The 13,253-nt window shown below is 47.4% G+C and overlaps 1 protein-coding gene across 2 annotated transcripts in view; it reads right to left on the bottom strand.

The window, feature by feature from the left end:
- The window catches only part of LOC138945630 (hemocyanin 2-like), a 63,851-nt gene that overhangs the window by 8,138 nt on the left and 42,460 nt on the right, over positions 1-13,253 (bottom strand). For both annotated transcript variants that reach the window (XM_070317102.1, XM_070317103.1), the window contains 12 exons: positions 12,719-12,852; positions 12,191-12,310; positions 10,956-11,104; positions 9,825-10,511; positions 8,836-8,999; positions 7,994-8,169; positions 7,148-7,264; positions 6,255-6,629; positions 5,439-5,705; positions 3,553-3,826; positions 1,699-2,101; positions 651-792 (listed from right to left, as the gene is read on the bottom strand). In XM_070317102.1, the coding sequence (XP_070173203.1) occupies positions 651-792; positions 1,699-2,101; positions 3,553-3,826; positions 5,439-5,705; positions 6,255-6,629; positions 7,148-7,264; positions 7,994-8,169; positions 8,836-8,999; positions 9,825-10,511; positions 10,956-11,104; positions 12,191-12,310; positions 12,719-12,852 (3,008 nt within the window). The remainder of the gene's footprint in view (positions 1-650; positions 793-1,698; positions 2,102-3,552; positions 3,827-5,438; positions 5,706-6,254; positions 6,630-7,147; positions 7,265-7,993; positions 8,170-8,835; positions 9,000-9,824; positions 10,512-10,955; positions 11,105-12,190; positions 12,311-12,718; positions 12,853-13,253) is intronic.

Consider the following 13,253-nt stretch of genomic DNA (forward strand, 5'->3'; position numbering starts at 1 on the left):
CACAACATACATTTTTGGTTACAGTGTGTATCAGGGTTTTGTAATTTAAAAGTGCAGCAAACGATTCCTGAATCTGTAAGGTTTGCGTAACTGTTTCCTGTTCGTAGGTTTTATCATATTCATTTCTAAAGAGTAACCCCTCAATGGGAAAGGAACTTAGGACAGTCACAACATGTGGGTTATAGTGTGTGTGAGTGTTTGGTTACTTCAGGTTGAGGGCTAAGACTACATCTATAAACCCCTGAACCTGTACGGTTTGTGGAACTGAAACCTCTTCATTTTCTTTCTAAAGAGTAGCCACTCAATGGGAAAGGGCCGAATGAAAAAGAGCACATGCCTGCTTGCTTTTCGGTCACGGTCATCCTTGCAAAATGAAGTTCAATTCAATTCCTCTCTCTTTAATCTCACTCTCCACTTCTCTCTCTATCTGTCTCTCTGTGTCTGTGTCTGTGTCTGTCCGTCTGTCTGTCTGTCTGTCTGTCTGTCTGCCTCTGTCTCTCACACACACAGACACACAGACACACAGACACACAGACACACACACACACACACACACACACACACACACACACACACACACACACACACACACACACACACACACACACACACACACTCTCTCTCTCTCTCTCTCTCCCAATAATGCTGACCTCAAAATCACAGAAGTTGCTCTCCTCCAGTGTCTCCAGAGCCTGGTAGAAGAGCGACTCGTGGTCACCCTCCGCTGAGTGGACGAACATTTCGCTCTGGATGTCTCTCTGCACGTACTGCTCGTTGAAGCTGATGCGGTATCTGAAACAGGCACATAAAGGCGATACAGTATCTGAAACAAGTCACAAAAATGTTCACGTAAAACTGATTTAGTATCTGAAACAAGCCATCAAAGTTGTAGTCAAAGTTGGTTCGGTATCTGAAATAAGTCACAAAAATGTCCACTTAAAACTGATTTTTTATCTGAAACATGCCATCAAAGTTCTAGTCTAAGCTGGTTCAGTATCTTAAACAAGCCTTCTAATGACCAATTAATGCTGACACTGTATTTGGAACAAGCCATCCCATTTCTGCTTGAAGCTGATATAGTATCTGAAACAAGCCATTAACATGTTCAGTTAAACCCTATACAGAAAGCCAGTAAATTAAGAGTCAACCATTAGTTATGTTGTACAGGAAGATTTTGTGCTGGTAAACGGTTGAAACAGAGTCTGACTATTTCCTTGCATCCCCTGACTATAAATCATGCCTCCTCCCTGCCTTTGTACCCGCCTTACCCACAACTACCATATGTGACCCTCCACCACGGAATGAGTCGCATGTCACCTTTGCATGATTTTCATATTTGTACATTTTCTTAAAGAGTATTGTATGCTCTATCCAGTGGTGAAAACCGTTTTAGAAAAGAGCGAAAACTGTTTGAGTTATAAGCCTGTGACTAAGGTGACCCTCACACTGTTACCAGACACTCTCCGGACTTATATTAAGCCTAGCGCAGAACCGCGCGAGGTGACATGCGACTCATTTCGTGGTGGAGGGTCACATATTGTCCTTCCCCGCACCCTTCTTTTGACCCGTTCTCCCGCCGCACCTATTAACCCCTCCCCCCCCCCCAAAAAAAAAAAGCATGCACTGAAACCCTCAGTGACTCAGTCAGCTTTCCCCGCCCTTCTACCAAAGCTCAGCCTCATGATGAAGACCACTCACGTCCTGTACGGGTTGTTGTCGAAGGGATCCGTGAAGAGAGAAGGAAGGGCCTTGGCGGGGCGTGTCCAGTCCCAGTAAGGCACGCCCACCACGGCTCCCTGGTCCCTCAGGGCACGCTCAAACTGCACGGTCAGCAGACGGTGCCAGTGGGGGAAGGCGGGCATTCCGTGGCGGCAGCAGGCGTAGCGTTCCGTGGCGTTCTCCGGACACAGCCCAGGGCTGCCGTGGAAGCTGGCGATGGCCTCGAAGCCGTTGGGCCCGAAGTCGTTCTGCAGCTTGTAGAGGGCGTTGCGGAGGTTGCTGACCTGCTCCAGCGTGAGGGAGGACACCTCGAAGCGCGTCACGTCGTCGGTTTCCGTGGGGGTGGGGTCTTCCTCCACTACCACCCTGCTGCCCAGTGGCTCTGTGACGACATGATCGATTATTTGATGTATTGATTGATTGGTTGGTTGCTTGCTTGATTGATTGGTCTATGTATTCATTTATTTATTTGGGGGGTGATTTTACTGATTGCTTAATTGGCTGGCTAGTTGGTTTGATTGATTGATTGGCTGATTGATTGATTGAATGAACATTTTGTGGATTGAGTGAATTAAAACTTAGTTGATTTATTGAATGGCCCATCTTTATTATACATCAAATCAAGGATAGAGGTTGAAAGGCAAACGTTTAGTCGTACAACCTGTCATTACCACAACACACATCCACATAGAGCAAAGACATACGTTTTGCACATTGGAAAGAAGTAGAGAGAGGAATGAACACGTTAGCCAAAAGGAGAGAAGCCAGGACCAGGACCACGAGTGTGACTGCAGCACTGTGGATAAAGGGTTGCATTAGGGGCGGGGATATAGCTCAGTCGGTAGCGCGCTGGATTTGTGTTCAGTTGGCCGCTGTCAGCGTGAGTTCGATCCCAGGTTCGGCGGAAATTTATTTCACAGAGTCAACTTTGTGTGCAGACTCTCTTCGGTGTCCGAACCTCCCCCCGTGTACACTACATTGGGTGTGCACGTTAAAGATCCCACGATTGACAAAAGGGTCTTTCCTGGCAAAATTGCTTAGGCACAGTTAATAATTGTCTACCTATACCCGTGTGACTTGGAATAATAGGCCGTGAAAGGTAAATATGCGCCGAAATGGCTGCAATCTACTGGCCGTATAAAATTTCATCTCACACGGCATCACTGCAGAGCGCCTAGAACTGTACCCACGGAATATGCGCGATATAAGACTCATTGATTGATTGATTGATTAGGAAACCCCTGCATAGAACTCAAAACGATCCAACTATTTGCCAGAACAAAGTTTGTGCGAATTGTTCAATTGTAATGTCTTATATTGTTTATTAGATACTTTTCTTTTCATACCTTGAGACTGCTGATTGGCGGTGAACAACGCTCTTTACTAATTTGGGAACATTTCACAAGTATCATCTCCCCACTCACCCTTTCCCGAACGTTTACCGCCCGAATCTGTCAAATAAAGAAATGCAGGGCTAACCCTAACTTCACATCCCAACCCCTGCAGAGAACTCACAACGATAGATCGCTCAGCTCACTCTTGCCCGGAACGAAGCTGACAGACGTTCACCGCCCGGATCCGTTAAACAAAGAAAAGCACCAGGGCTAACCCTAACCTCACATCCCCACCCCTGAAGGGAACTCACAACGAAAGATCGCTCTACTCACTCTTGCCAGGAACGAAGCTGACGGGCGGGGCTTCGATCAGGTGAGCGTCGAGCTGAGTGCCGTTCACCGCTTTGATCCCCCAAACACAGGATAGCACCAGGGCTACCCCCCCCCCTCACCCCCCCCCCCCCCCAGAGAACTCACAACGGTAGATCGCTCTACTCACTCTTGCCAGGAACGAAGCTGACGGACGGGGCTTCGATCAAGTGGGCGTCGAGCTGAGTGCAGTTCACTGCGCGGATCCTGACGTCAAAGTGGTACACGGAGTCGGGACGCAGGCGCATCTGCTTGAAGACGTTGGTGACGTCGTACTTGTAGAGCCTGTCGAAGCTCCAGGGCATCTCCAGCGGTCCGCCCAGAATGGCGAAGGTGCCGGCAAAGTTGCAGGTGCCTTCCTCGTTGCACAGGTCAAACTCCACGTCAGCGCTCGTGTGGATACCCTGCAGTGACGCAGAACAAGATTTGTGTACGTTGAAGACACATATATTTGTATGAGAGTGTTTAAACATAGCTCCTGGAGTCATGACCTTTGGATAGTGCTGTCATCACGTACGTATTACTTGTTATTCAGTCAAAAACAAACTGTATTATCAATGTTCGACTTTGATACAGCTAAAATGCCTAATGTATACACATTTTATCAGACTAAATGTTTAAGTTGGTTTGCAGATAATCACCCAACCCAGTAATTGGCCACATTTCACAATGACAACTATCTTCTTGGCATGAAAGACAACTTATGAATAAGATACGTGCACACTCCTCATCAAGTGGATTCGAATTTCCAAAATGTGACACCAAGTAAAGTCAAAATCAGTAAAGTCCAATATACAATTGCCCACACTCAGCTAGAAGTGTTCCAATGTGAACACACTTTTTGTAACCAGTTGTGAGCACTGTGTGAGATACTAGATATAATTCTACTTGCAAAAGTAGCACACATGGTATACACTAAATACTGTTTACGGCAGGTCTGGGTGGCCGAGTGGTAAACGCACTTGCCTCGGAAGCGAGAGGTTGCAAGTTCGACCCTGGGTCAGGGCGTTAGCAATTTTCTCCCCCCTTTCCTAACCTAGGTGGTGGGTTCTTCTTCTTCTGCGTTCGTGGGCTGAAACTCCCACGTACACTCGTGTTTTTTGCACGAGTGGAATTTTACGTGTATGACCGTTTTTTACCCCGCCATTTAGGCAGCCATACGCCGTTTTCGGAGGAAGCATGCTGGGTATTTTTGTGTTTCTATAACCCACCGAACTCTGACATGGATTACAGGATCTTTTTCGTGCGCACTTGGTCTTGTGCTTGCGTGTACACACGGGGGTGTTCGGACACCGAGGAGAGTCTGCACACAAAGTTGACTCTGAGAAATAAATCTCTCGCCGAACGTGGGGACGAACTCACGCTGACAGCGGCCAACTGGATACAAATCCAGCGCGCTACCGACTGAGCTACATCCCCGCCCTACATCCCCGTGGTGGGTTCAAGTGCTAGTCTTTCGGATGAGACGAAAACCGAGGTCCCTTCGTGTACACTACATTGGGGTGTGCACGTTAAAGATCCCACGACTGACAAAAGGGTCTTTCCTGGCAAAATTGTTTTGGCATAGATAAAAATGTCCACCACATACCCGTGTGACTTGGAATAAAGGCCGTGAAAGGTGAATACTCGCCCTAATAGGCTTGAGGTTTACTGGCCGATGTGAATGCGTGATATATTGTGTAAAAAATTCCATTTCACACGGCAGAAATTAATATGTAAAGCGCTTAGAGAACGTCAAGCGCTATATAAATCTCCCCATACAATACAATACAATGTGTGCTAATTTTGGAAGTAGAATACACACTTGTTGTAACCAGTTGTGAACACTGTGTGAGATACTATATAATTCTACTTGCACATGGTACACTAAATAGGGTTCACAATTTGTGCTACTTTTGGAAGTTGAATTATATAGTATCTCACACAGTGTTCAGAACCAACTGGTTACAAAAAGTGTGTTCATATTGAAACACTTGTACACTAGTATAGTTTTGAGTGCATTATGTCAATACGCACGTGCAGCATGAAGTTGACAAAGATGTGGTCCTCTCTCTTCTTCTTCTCCAGCAAGTTCTCCAGCTCTGGGATGGTCAGGCCGTGGAAGTTGAGGTTGTCGTACTGGTAACCGAACTGGTCGTAGTTGAAGGCGTCGATGGCGTGGGCGTGTTGGCGTGTGGTGGGGATGGGGTTGTCGTCGCGATCGAAGGGTTCCAGAGGCTGCCTCAGTTCCTGGATGTTGCAGTTGGCCGTGTTGTAGTCCAGGCCGCGGTACTTCTGCAGAGCCTGTTGTGTGGGGAGAAAAAGAAGAAGACATTGAAAAACTAGGTTACAGTTATTGCATGTGTATTTCAAACTACGATACATGTATTTGAAGCTTAAGATTCGTTAAAGTGAAGAAACTATGCAGACAACAAACAAGTACAGGTGAAACAATAAACAAACGAAAATATGAATGAAAGACATCTAAGCAAAAAACAAAAGAAGCCATTGGATGGTTTAGAATAGACGGCATGGTTAACGTCATTAGCAGCGTGCAACGGTAGATTCTTCTTTAATGTATTGGCTCTTTCCATGTATCTTTGTACAATTACAATAATGATAGTGATACTATGATTGATATCTTTTTAGTTCTAATAAAATATTCGCCACAGCTTTCATCTTACAACCCTACTTCCACCTCTTACCTGCCAGATGGCGAACTGTCTGTCGACGTTGCTGTGGTGGATGAAGAAGATGGGATCGTTAGCAGAGCACTTACCTCCCAGATGGCGAGCTGTCTGTCGACGTTGCTGTGGTGGATAAAGAAGATGGGATCGTAAGCAGAGCACTCACCTGCCAGATGGCGAACTGTCTGTCGACGTTGCTGTGGTGGATGAAGAAGATAGGATCGTACGCAGCGTACTCCAGGGTGGACATGCCGTAGGGGCTGGTGCCTCCGATCCACGAGTGGAGGGCGTTGTGGGTGATCTCGTACTGCACCTCGAAGTTGCAGTAGTCTCGCTGCTCAAAGGCCAGAAGAATCTGACGGTAGAAGAAGGACTCCTCGCCCTGCTCGGGGTCGTTGAACAGCTGGGGTCTGGGGGCCCGGGTGGTCTTGTTGCCGCTGCCTGGCACGATTCCGTGGTGGAAGGGGTTGTTCTCCTTCTCCGTGAAGAGGGCGGGAAGATCCGTGAAGGCCTCGGTCCAGTCCCAGTAGGGGATACCAACCTGGGTTTGAAAGCGAAAGAAGGTGCCAAGTTGAACACGTGTGATAAATGCACACATGTTTCTTTCATCCATTTAATAAAATATAAATGATTTGAAAAAAAGTGAATTTTATTAATGTTTTGAATACGAATATAATATCAAAATCATTACGAATCAAGAAGAGAGAGAGAGAGAGAGAGAGAGAGAGAGAGAGAGAGAGAGAGAGAGAGAGAAAGAGAGAGAGACAGAGACAGACAGACACACACACACACACACAGACAGCCAGCCAGCCAGCCAGCCAGCCGGAAAGACAGAGACAGAGAGAAACAGACAGAGACAGAGACAGAGAGGGAGAGCGACAGAGAAAGAGAGAGACCGAGACAGAGAGACAGATGGGGACAGAGTGAGGGAGAGAGAGAAAGAGAGAGACAGACAGTCAGACAGAGCAACGCAGACAGACACAGAGAAAGAACAATCAAACTAGAAATGACAGATAATATAAAGAATAACCCATGTTACACTGAATACTAAATGCCCACCTTGGCGCCCTCCCAGAAGAGAGCCAGCTCCATCTGGCGGGTGAAGAGGCGGTGCCACTGCGGGAAACTCGCCATGCCGTGCTGACAGCACGCCACCTCGTGGCCGTCGTGCTCGCACTGAGGGGAGGTAAGCAGAACAGCGGTTGAAAAGGGTGATTTTTATGCTATGGTATCCGTACAGTACAAGTGATATTGTAATTGTGCATTGCCTGAACAGTTACGGGAATAATGGAGGAAAAACCCGGATGAATGCAGGCAAAGTTGCCGGAAATAAGTCCACTACTTGTTCCGAAGTCTATGCAATATGACGTGCTACTGTATCAACACTCTGAAGCTGGTCTGACTTCACAGTCTCATCTGTTAACTGAATACTTACTCGTACTACTACATTTACATTTAACATTCCAGCCAACTAGCCGACCAGCGAACCAGCCAACCAGCCGACCAGCCAACCAGCCGACCAGCCAACCAGCCAACTAGCCGACCAGCGAAATAGGTTGAAGGGACCATAAACCAACACACCAAGCTTGCTTCAATCTACCTCACACAACAATCACCATCACCCATGCCAAAACAACAATGCACAAGTTGCAATGACGGCGCTGAGGTTGGTTTCCTGGGTTCTGGAAGCCCCCCCCCCCCCACCCCCCGCCATCCTTCTTTTACCCGGAAACATGTACCTGTTTCCTTGAGGAGATACCCCAAATACCCTTTGAAAATGCTTAATGTCAACTGCATCTGGGGGACCTTGTCACCCAGACCCCTCCACCCGGCTAGCCCCTGTAACCCTGCCTCATTTTGGAAGCCCCTCCCGCTCATACACTAGGTTCAGCCCCGAGTTGTTACCTGCGGAGGATAGCCGTGAGCCTTGGCCACCTCGTTGTATGGCAGTCTGCCGGTACCGGCCTGGGCGTGGCGCAGGGCATCACGTAGGTTCTCTGTCTCTGCTGCCGTCAGTGTGTTGATGTCCTTACGAACGCCAACTCCAGCGATGCTGTAGGAACTGGCTTCAGCGTCGGACCCTGAGTACAGAATCCCACAGTAGGTTCATTAGGTATTGAACAGAATAAAGATTGACGTACAAATTGTGTACAGGTCTGGGTGGCCGAGTGGTAAACGCACTTGCCTCAGAAGCGAGAGGTTGCGAGTTCGACCCTGGGTCAGGGCGTTAGCAATTTTCTTCCCCCTTTCCTAACCTAGGTGGTGGGTTTAAGTGCTAGTCTTTCGGATGAGACAAAAAACCGAGGTCCCTTTGTGTACACTACATTGGGGTGTGCACGTTAAAGATCCCACGATTGACAAAAGGGTCTTTCCTGGCAAAATTGTATAGGCATAGATAAAAATGTCCACCAAATACCCGTGTGTCTTGGAATAATAGGCCGTGAAAGGTGAATGCTCGCCCTAATAGGCTTGAGGTTTGCTGGCCGATGTGAATGCGTGATATATTGTGTAAAAAATTCGATCTCACACGGCATAAATAAATCCCTGCGCCTTGAATCCGTGGTTGAGATATGTGCGCGATATAAATTGCATGAAAAAAAATAAATAAATAAATAAGTGCAGCTGCTAATACTTCTATCACCAAAATCCTTCAATTCAACCGCACAACCATTTTCATCATCATCACCACCACCACCAACCACACCACCATCTTCATCACTAACACCTAATACTCTAACTACCCTCACCTTCAGCAGGCACGAAGATAATAGTGGGCGCAGAAATGGATGACTTTGGCAGAGCGCTGCCATTGACCGCGTGGATCTCGTACTCGATGGTGAACGGAGCCTCTGCGTTGAACACGTCCTCGGGCTCGATGTTGGCGTCGTGAAGGGCGTCTGTGATGTCATACCTACAGAGAGAATCAAGAAAATTAGTCCAGCATGGTAATATTGACGTGTACGCAAGTACAACGACGAAAGGGATGAGATCACTAATTATTAGAGAACGTAAAAAACAACAACTAAAAAACTAAAAAATGAACACAAAGAAGGCAGGACAGCAGCGAATTGTAAAGAAGGTAAAACAAATCAAGAACAAAGACAACAATAATCACATACAACAACAAAGGGCATTAGCTCACTGAATTAAACCGGCACGGTTGGCCTAGTGGTAAGGCGTCCGCCCCGTGATCGGGAGGTCGTGGGTTCGAACCCCGGCCGGGTCATACCTAAGACTTTAAAATTGGCAATCTAGTGGCTGCTCCGCCTGGCGTCTGGCATCATGGGGTTAGTGCTAGGACTGGTTGGTCCGGTGTCAGAATAATGTGACTGGGTGAGACATGAAGCCTGTGCTGCGACTTCTGTCTTGTGTGTGGCGCACGTTATATGTCAAAGCAGCACCGCCCTGATATGGCCCTTCGTGGTCGGCTGGGCGTTAAGCAAACAAACAAACAAACAAAGCTCACTGAATTGTTGAGAACGTCAAATTAAAAAAATAAACACAAAGAAGGCAGGACAGCAGCAAATTGTAGAGATTTTAAAGCTAATCAAGAACAAAGATAAAACAAATTATTGAGTAAAAAACGGCGAAGGGCATTAGTTCACTGAATTGTGGAGGGTGTGAAGTAAACCCAAAAAAAGGCATGACAGCAGCAAATGTAGAGAAGGTAAAACTAATCACGAACCAAGACAAAACCATTTTAAGTAACCACGACAAAAGGCATAAGCTGACTGACTTGAAGAGCCGGTCGAAGCGCCAGGGCATCTCCAGATGGCCTCCCAGGATGAAGAAGGCCCCGGCCCTAACACAGCTGGTGTCCGTCTTGCAGATGCTGAAGGTCACGTCGGCCGAGGTGCCGATGGCGTGGAGGAAGAAGCCGGCGAACACCCTGGGGTGGCTATGACGTTCGTGGATCAGCTCCTCGATCTCGTCCAGGGTCTTGCCGCCCAGCTCCATGTTGTCGTAGTGGTAGCCCAGGTCCTCGTAGTCAAAGACGGTCTGGGGCAGCGCGTGCTCGCGTGTCCTGACGTCGGGGTTGAGCTCCTCCCAGTCGAAGGGGTGGAGCTTCTGGTTCATGAAGTTGATGGCGCAGTCCGCTCTGTCATGGGACAGGTGGCGCCTCTTCTGGAGCTCCTGCCAGATGACCCACACCTTGTCGATGAAGGAGTGGTGCACGAAGAAGATGGGGTCGTAGGAAGAGTACTCGAGGGAGGAGAGGGCGAAGGTCTGCCTGCCGCCCACCAGGTAGTGGATGGCGTTGTGCGTCACCTCGTACTGCACCTCGAAGTCGCAGTAGTCCGTCTGCTCCAGCACCAGCAACACCTCGTCGAACAGGATGGAGTGCTGGCCGTCACGGGACAGCTTGGTCAGCTCTGGCTGGGGGTCGCGCACCGTGTAGCCGTTCACAGACTTGATGAAGCACCTGGCGGGCAGAAAACAGCACTGACGTTATGTAATAGGATACCATTACTGTGGTTTTGACCTTTGTTTTTACTGGCTGGTAAATTGGAATGCTATGCTACGAGATTTGTCTACAACAGCAATAAGGGGGGGGGGGGGGGGCAGCACTACAAGCGACAACAACGATCAAATCAAGAGCATCATTAGCAACATCAACATCAACAACAACTTCAACAACGAGTGTTTGACGAGTACCTCATCGCGCAAGGTGTAAAACTCCGAGGTTAGTCGAACAACGCCACAAACAGCAACAACAATATCAACTTCAACAACAACGAGTGTCGGCCTACATGGACGGGTTGATGATGACCTCATCACATCACGCGTCATCGTAGGACTCTGAGGTGAATTGAACACTACAGCAACATTAACAACGCCAACAACAAAAATCAAACTGTAGTCCTACCTGGCGAATGGGTTGATGATGACCTCGTCACGCCACGCGTCATAGTAGGACTCTGAGGTGAAGAGTTCGGGCAGGTCCTTGATGGGCTTCGTCCAGTCCCAGTAGGGCAGCGCCACGCTGGCCCCGTGGCGGATCAGGGCGTCCTCCATCTGTCGGCAAGCAGTCATGCGCGTGAGCGAAATTGACTCATCTTAGTTTCAACAAAATCTTATTCAAAATACATGACAGGAATTCGGAAACAATGAGTGCTTCTGGGGTGATAACGCGAGACAACTCCTGTGATATTGCCGCGAGGTGGCGCCAGTTACCAGCCGAAAGAAAGAAGGGGCATAACCTCATCAGAACCGCCCATTGAAAATATGCAAGCAAATGTTTATTTTACGTGACCAAAACAATACTAATTTTCACAAATACTGGTGGACATGACAATGATTAACCAGAAGAAATTGTGGGGTATGGGGAACTAAATCAAAACAGAGGAATATACAGATTGAACTCATCTTAAAGCGGTACTGTTTACTAGGTTTTAACAGCAATAGGAACTGACTCTAAAGCCATTGCACGTACTTTTTGAAGGTCTGTGGCATGAGCGTAGGAAACGTTCTTTGCAGCTAAAGATAACGATAACACATTTCAAAGTCAAGGCTTGTCTCCTTGAGTTTCTTGGTGTCTGATTTCTGCGAACAATAACCTGTTTAAAACTAGTCCGCTTTACAACGAACAAAGATACGAGGGGTGTTCTGAAAGTGCTTAGACTCCAAGCTCCTGGCAATGCCCCATGATATTTACAATGAGGTATGCATGCATACTCCAATCTTTCATCGGCGATGACACAACATTTCATATATCTCGAAATTAAAATTAAAATTAAAATCAAAATTAGAATTACCAAATTAAAAGGCCCCATTGCAAAACTATAAGTATCTCAGGAGCATAACAACTTCTGGAGGCTCCTTCGTCTTGTCGAAAGCGGATGAACAAACCCAAACCTCTTAGGGGCAGATTATACCTGCGCAGAGTCAGCGGCACAGACGACGCACTGCAGATTATCCCAGCCCGCTACACGTTGCGTGAAAAAAAACCCAGGCCAAGTACTCGTCATAATCCCTATCGCGGCATAAATAATAGGCAGTGTGTCGTCTGTGCCGCTGAAACTGCGCAGGTATATTGGGCTGAGATAATCTGCAGTGCGTCGTCGGTCCTGCTGAAGTTACATATGAGCGGAGCCCCCTTACCTCCACCGTGTAGAGCCTGTGCCAGTGCGGGAAGGTGGGAGAACCGTGGATACAGCAGGCGTGTGTGGGGGCTTCGGGGCTCGGGCACAGTGGTGGGGCGCCGTGGAATCGGGCGATGGCCTGTTGAAGCACAGAAACACAGTTAGGATGTGAGTGCTGGATCCATTATCACAATAAAACAACAGCTGTCAGGATGTAACTATAGACTTGCAATCACTGTGATGCAACATCATGTTAACATGTTCGTGTCAGACTAGATGTCATTGTTGTTAGCATTTGCTTATTTGAATGGATGACACTGCCATCTATAATAACATTGTTAGAATTTAAGTGCTCCATAGGATGGCACTGTGATAACATTTTGAGATAATGTGGTTTTTGTGTTTTTCAACGTCCCTTCACCCTTGTTTGGCCATGCAAGAACGATTCGTTTGGTTTCCTTTCTTCGTTGGTATAAACGTCTTTGCTAGCCAGCCAGCCAGCCAGCCAGCCAGCCAGCCAGCCAAAATATCAATCAAAACTCTTTACCTGGTAACCATCAGGCCCGTCGTCGTTCTGCAGATCCCTGAGAGCGGCCTTGAGACTCTGGAAGTCGCGTTCCTTCAGGTGCGTCAGGTCGTGACGGACACGGTTGGGTGCCACCTCGTGCAGCGCCGTCACACCTGTAGCAGCAGAGGTAAGAATCGTCAGTGATTACTTTGATTAAAAATGCTGGTGATTACACGCTGTGCAAACACTGTGACTAGCGTAAGTCGTGTTAGCCAAGAGTGTATGTCCAAAGTCTCGTTAGAATTAATACAATGAGATTAATGTATGCCAGAAGTAGTAGTATAGTACAATGCGACCAGAATATGTATAAAGTCGTGATAAATGTATGTCCAAAGTTGTGTTAGAATAAAATGCGAGTAGTGTATGGCCAAAGTCGTGTTAGAGTACAGTGCAATTAGCGGATGTCCAAAGTCGTGCTAAAATTAATACAATGAGATTAATGTATGCCAAAAGTAGTATTATAGTACAATGCGACCAGAATATGCATAAAGTCGAGATAAGTGTATGTCCAAAG

This window comes from Littorina saxatilis, linkage group LG13, assembly GCF_037325665.1.
Source record: "Littorina saxatilis isolate snail1 linkage group LG13, US_GU_Lsax_2.0, whole genome shotgun sequence".
Lineage (NCBI taxonomy): Eukaryota > Metazoa > Mollusca > Gastropoda > Littorinimorpha > Littorinidae > Littorina > Littorina saxatilis.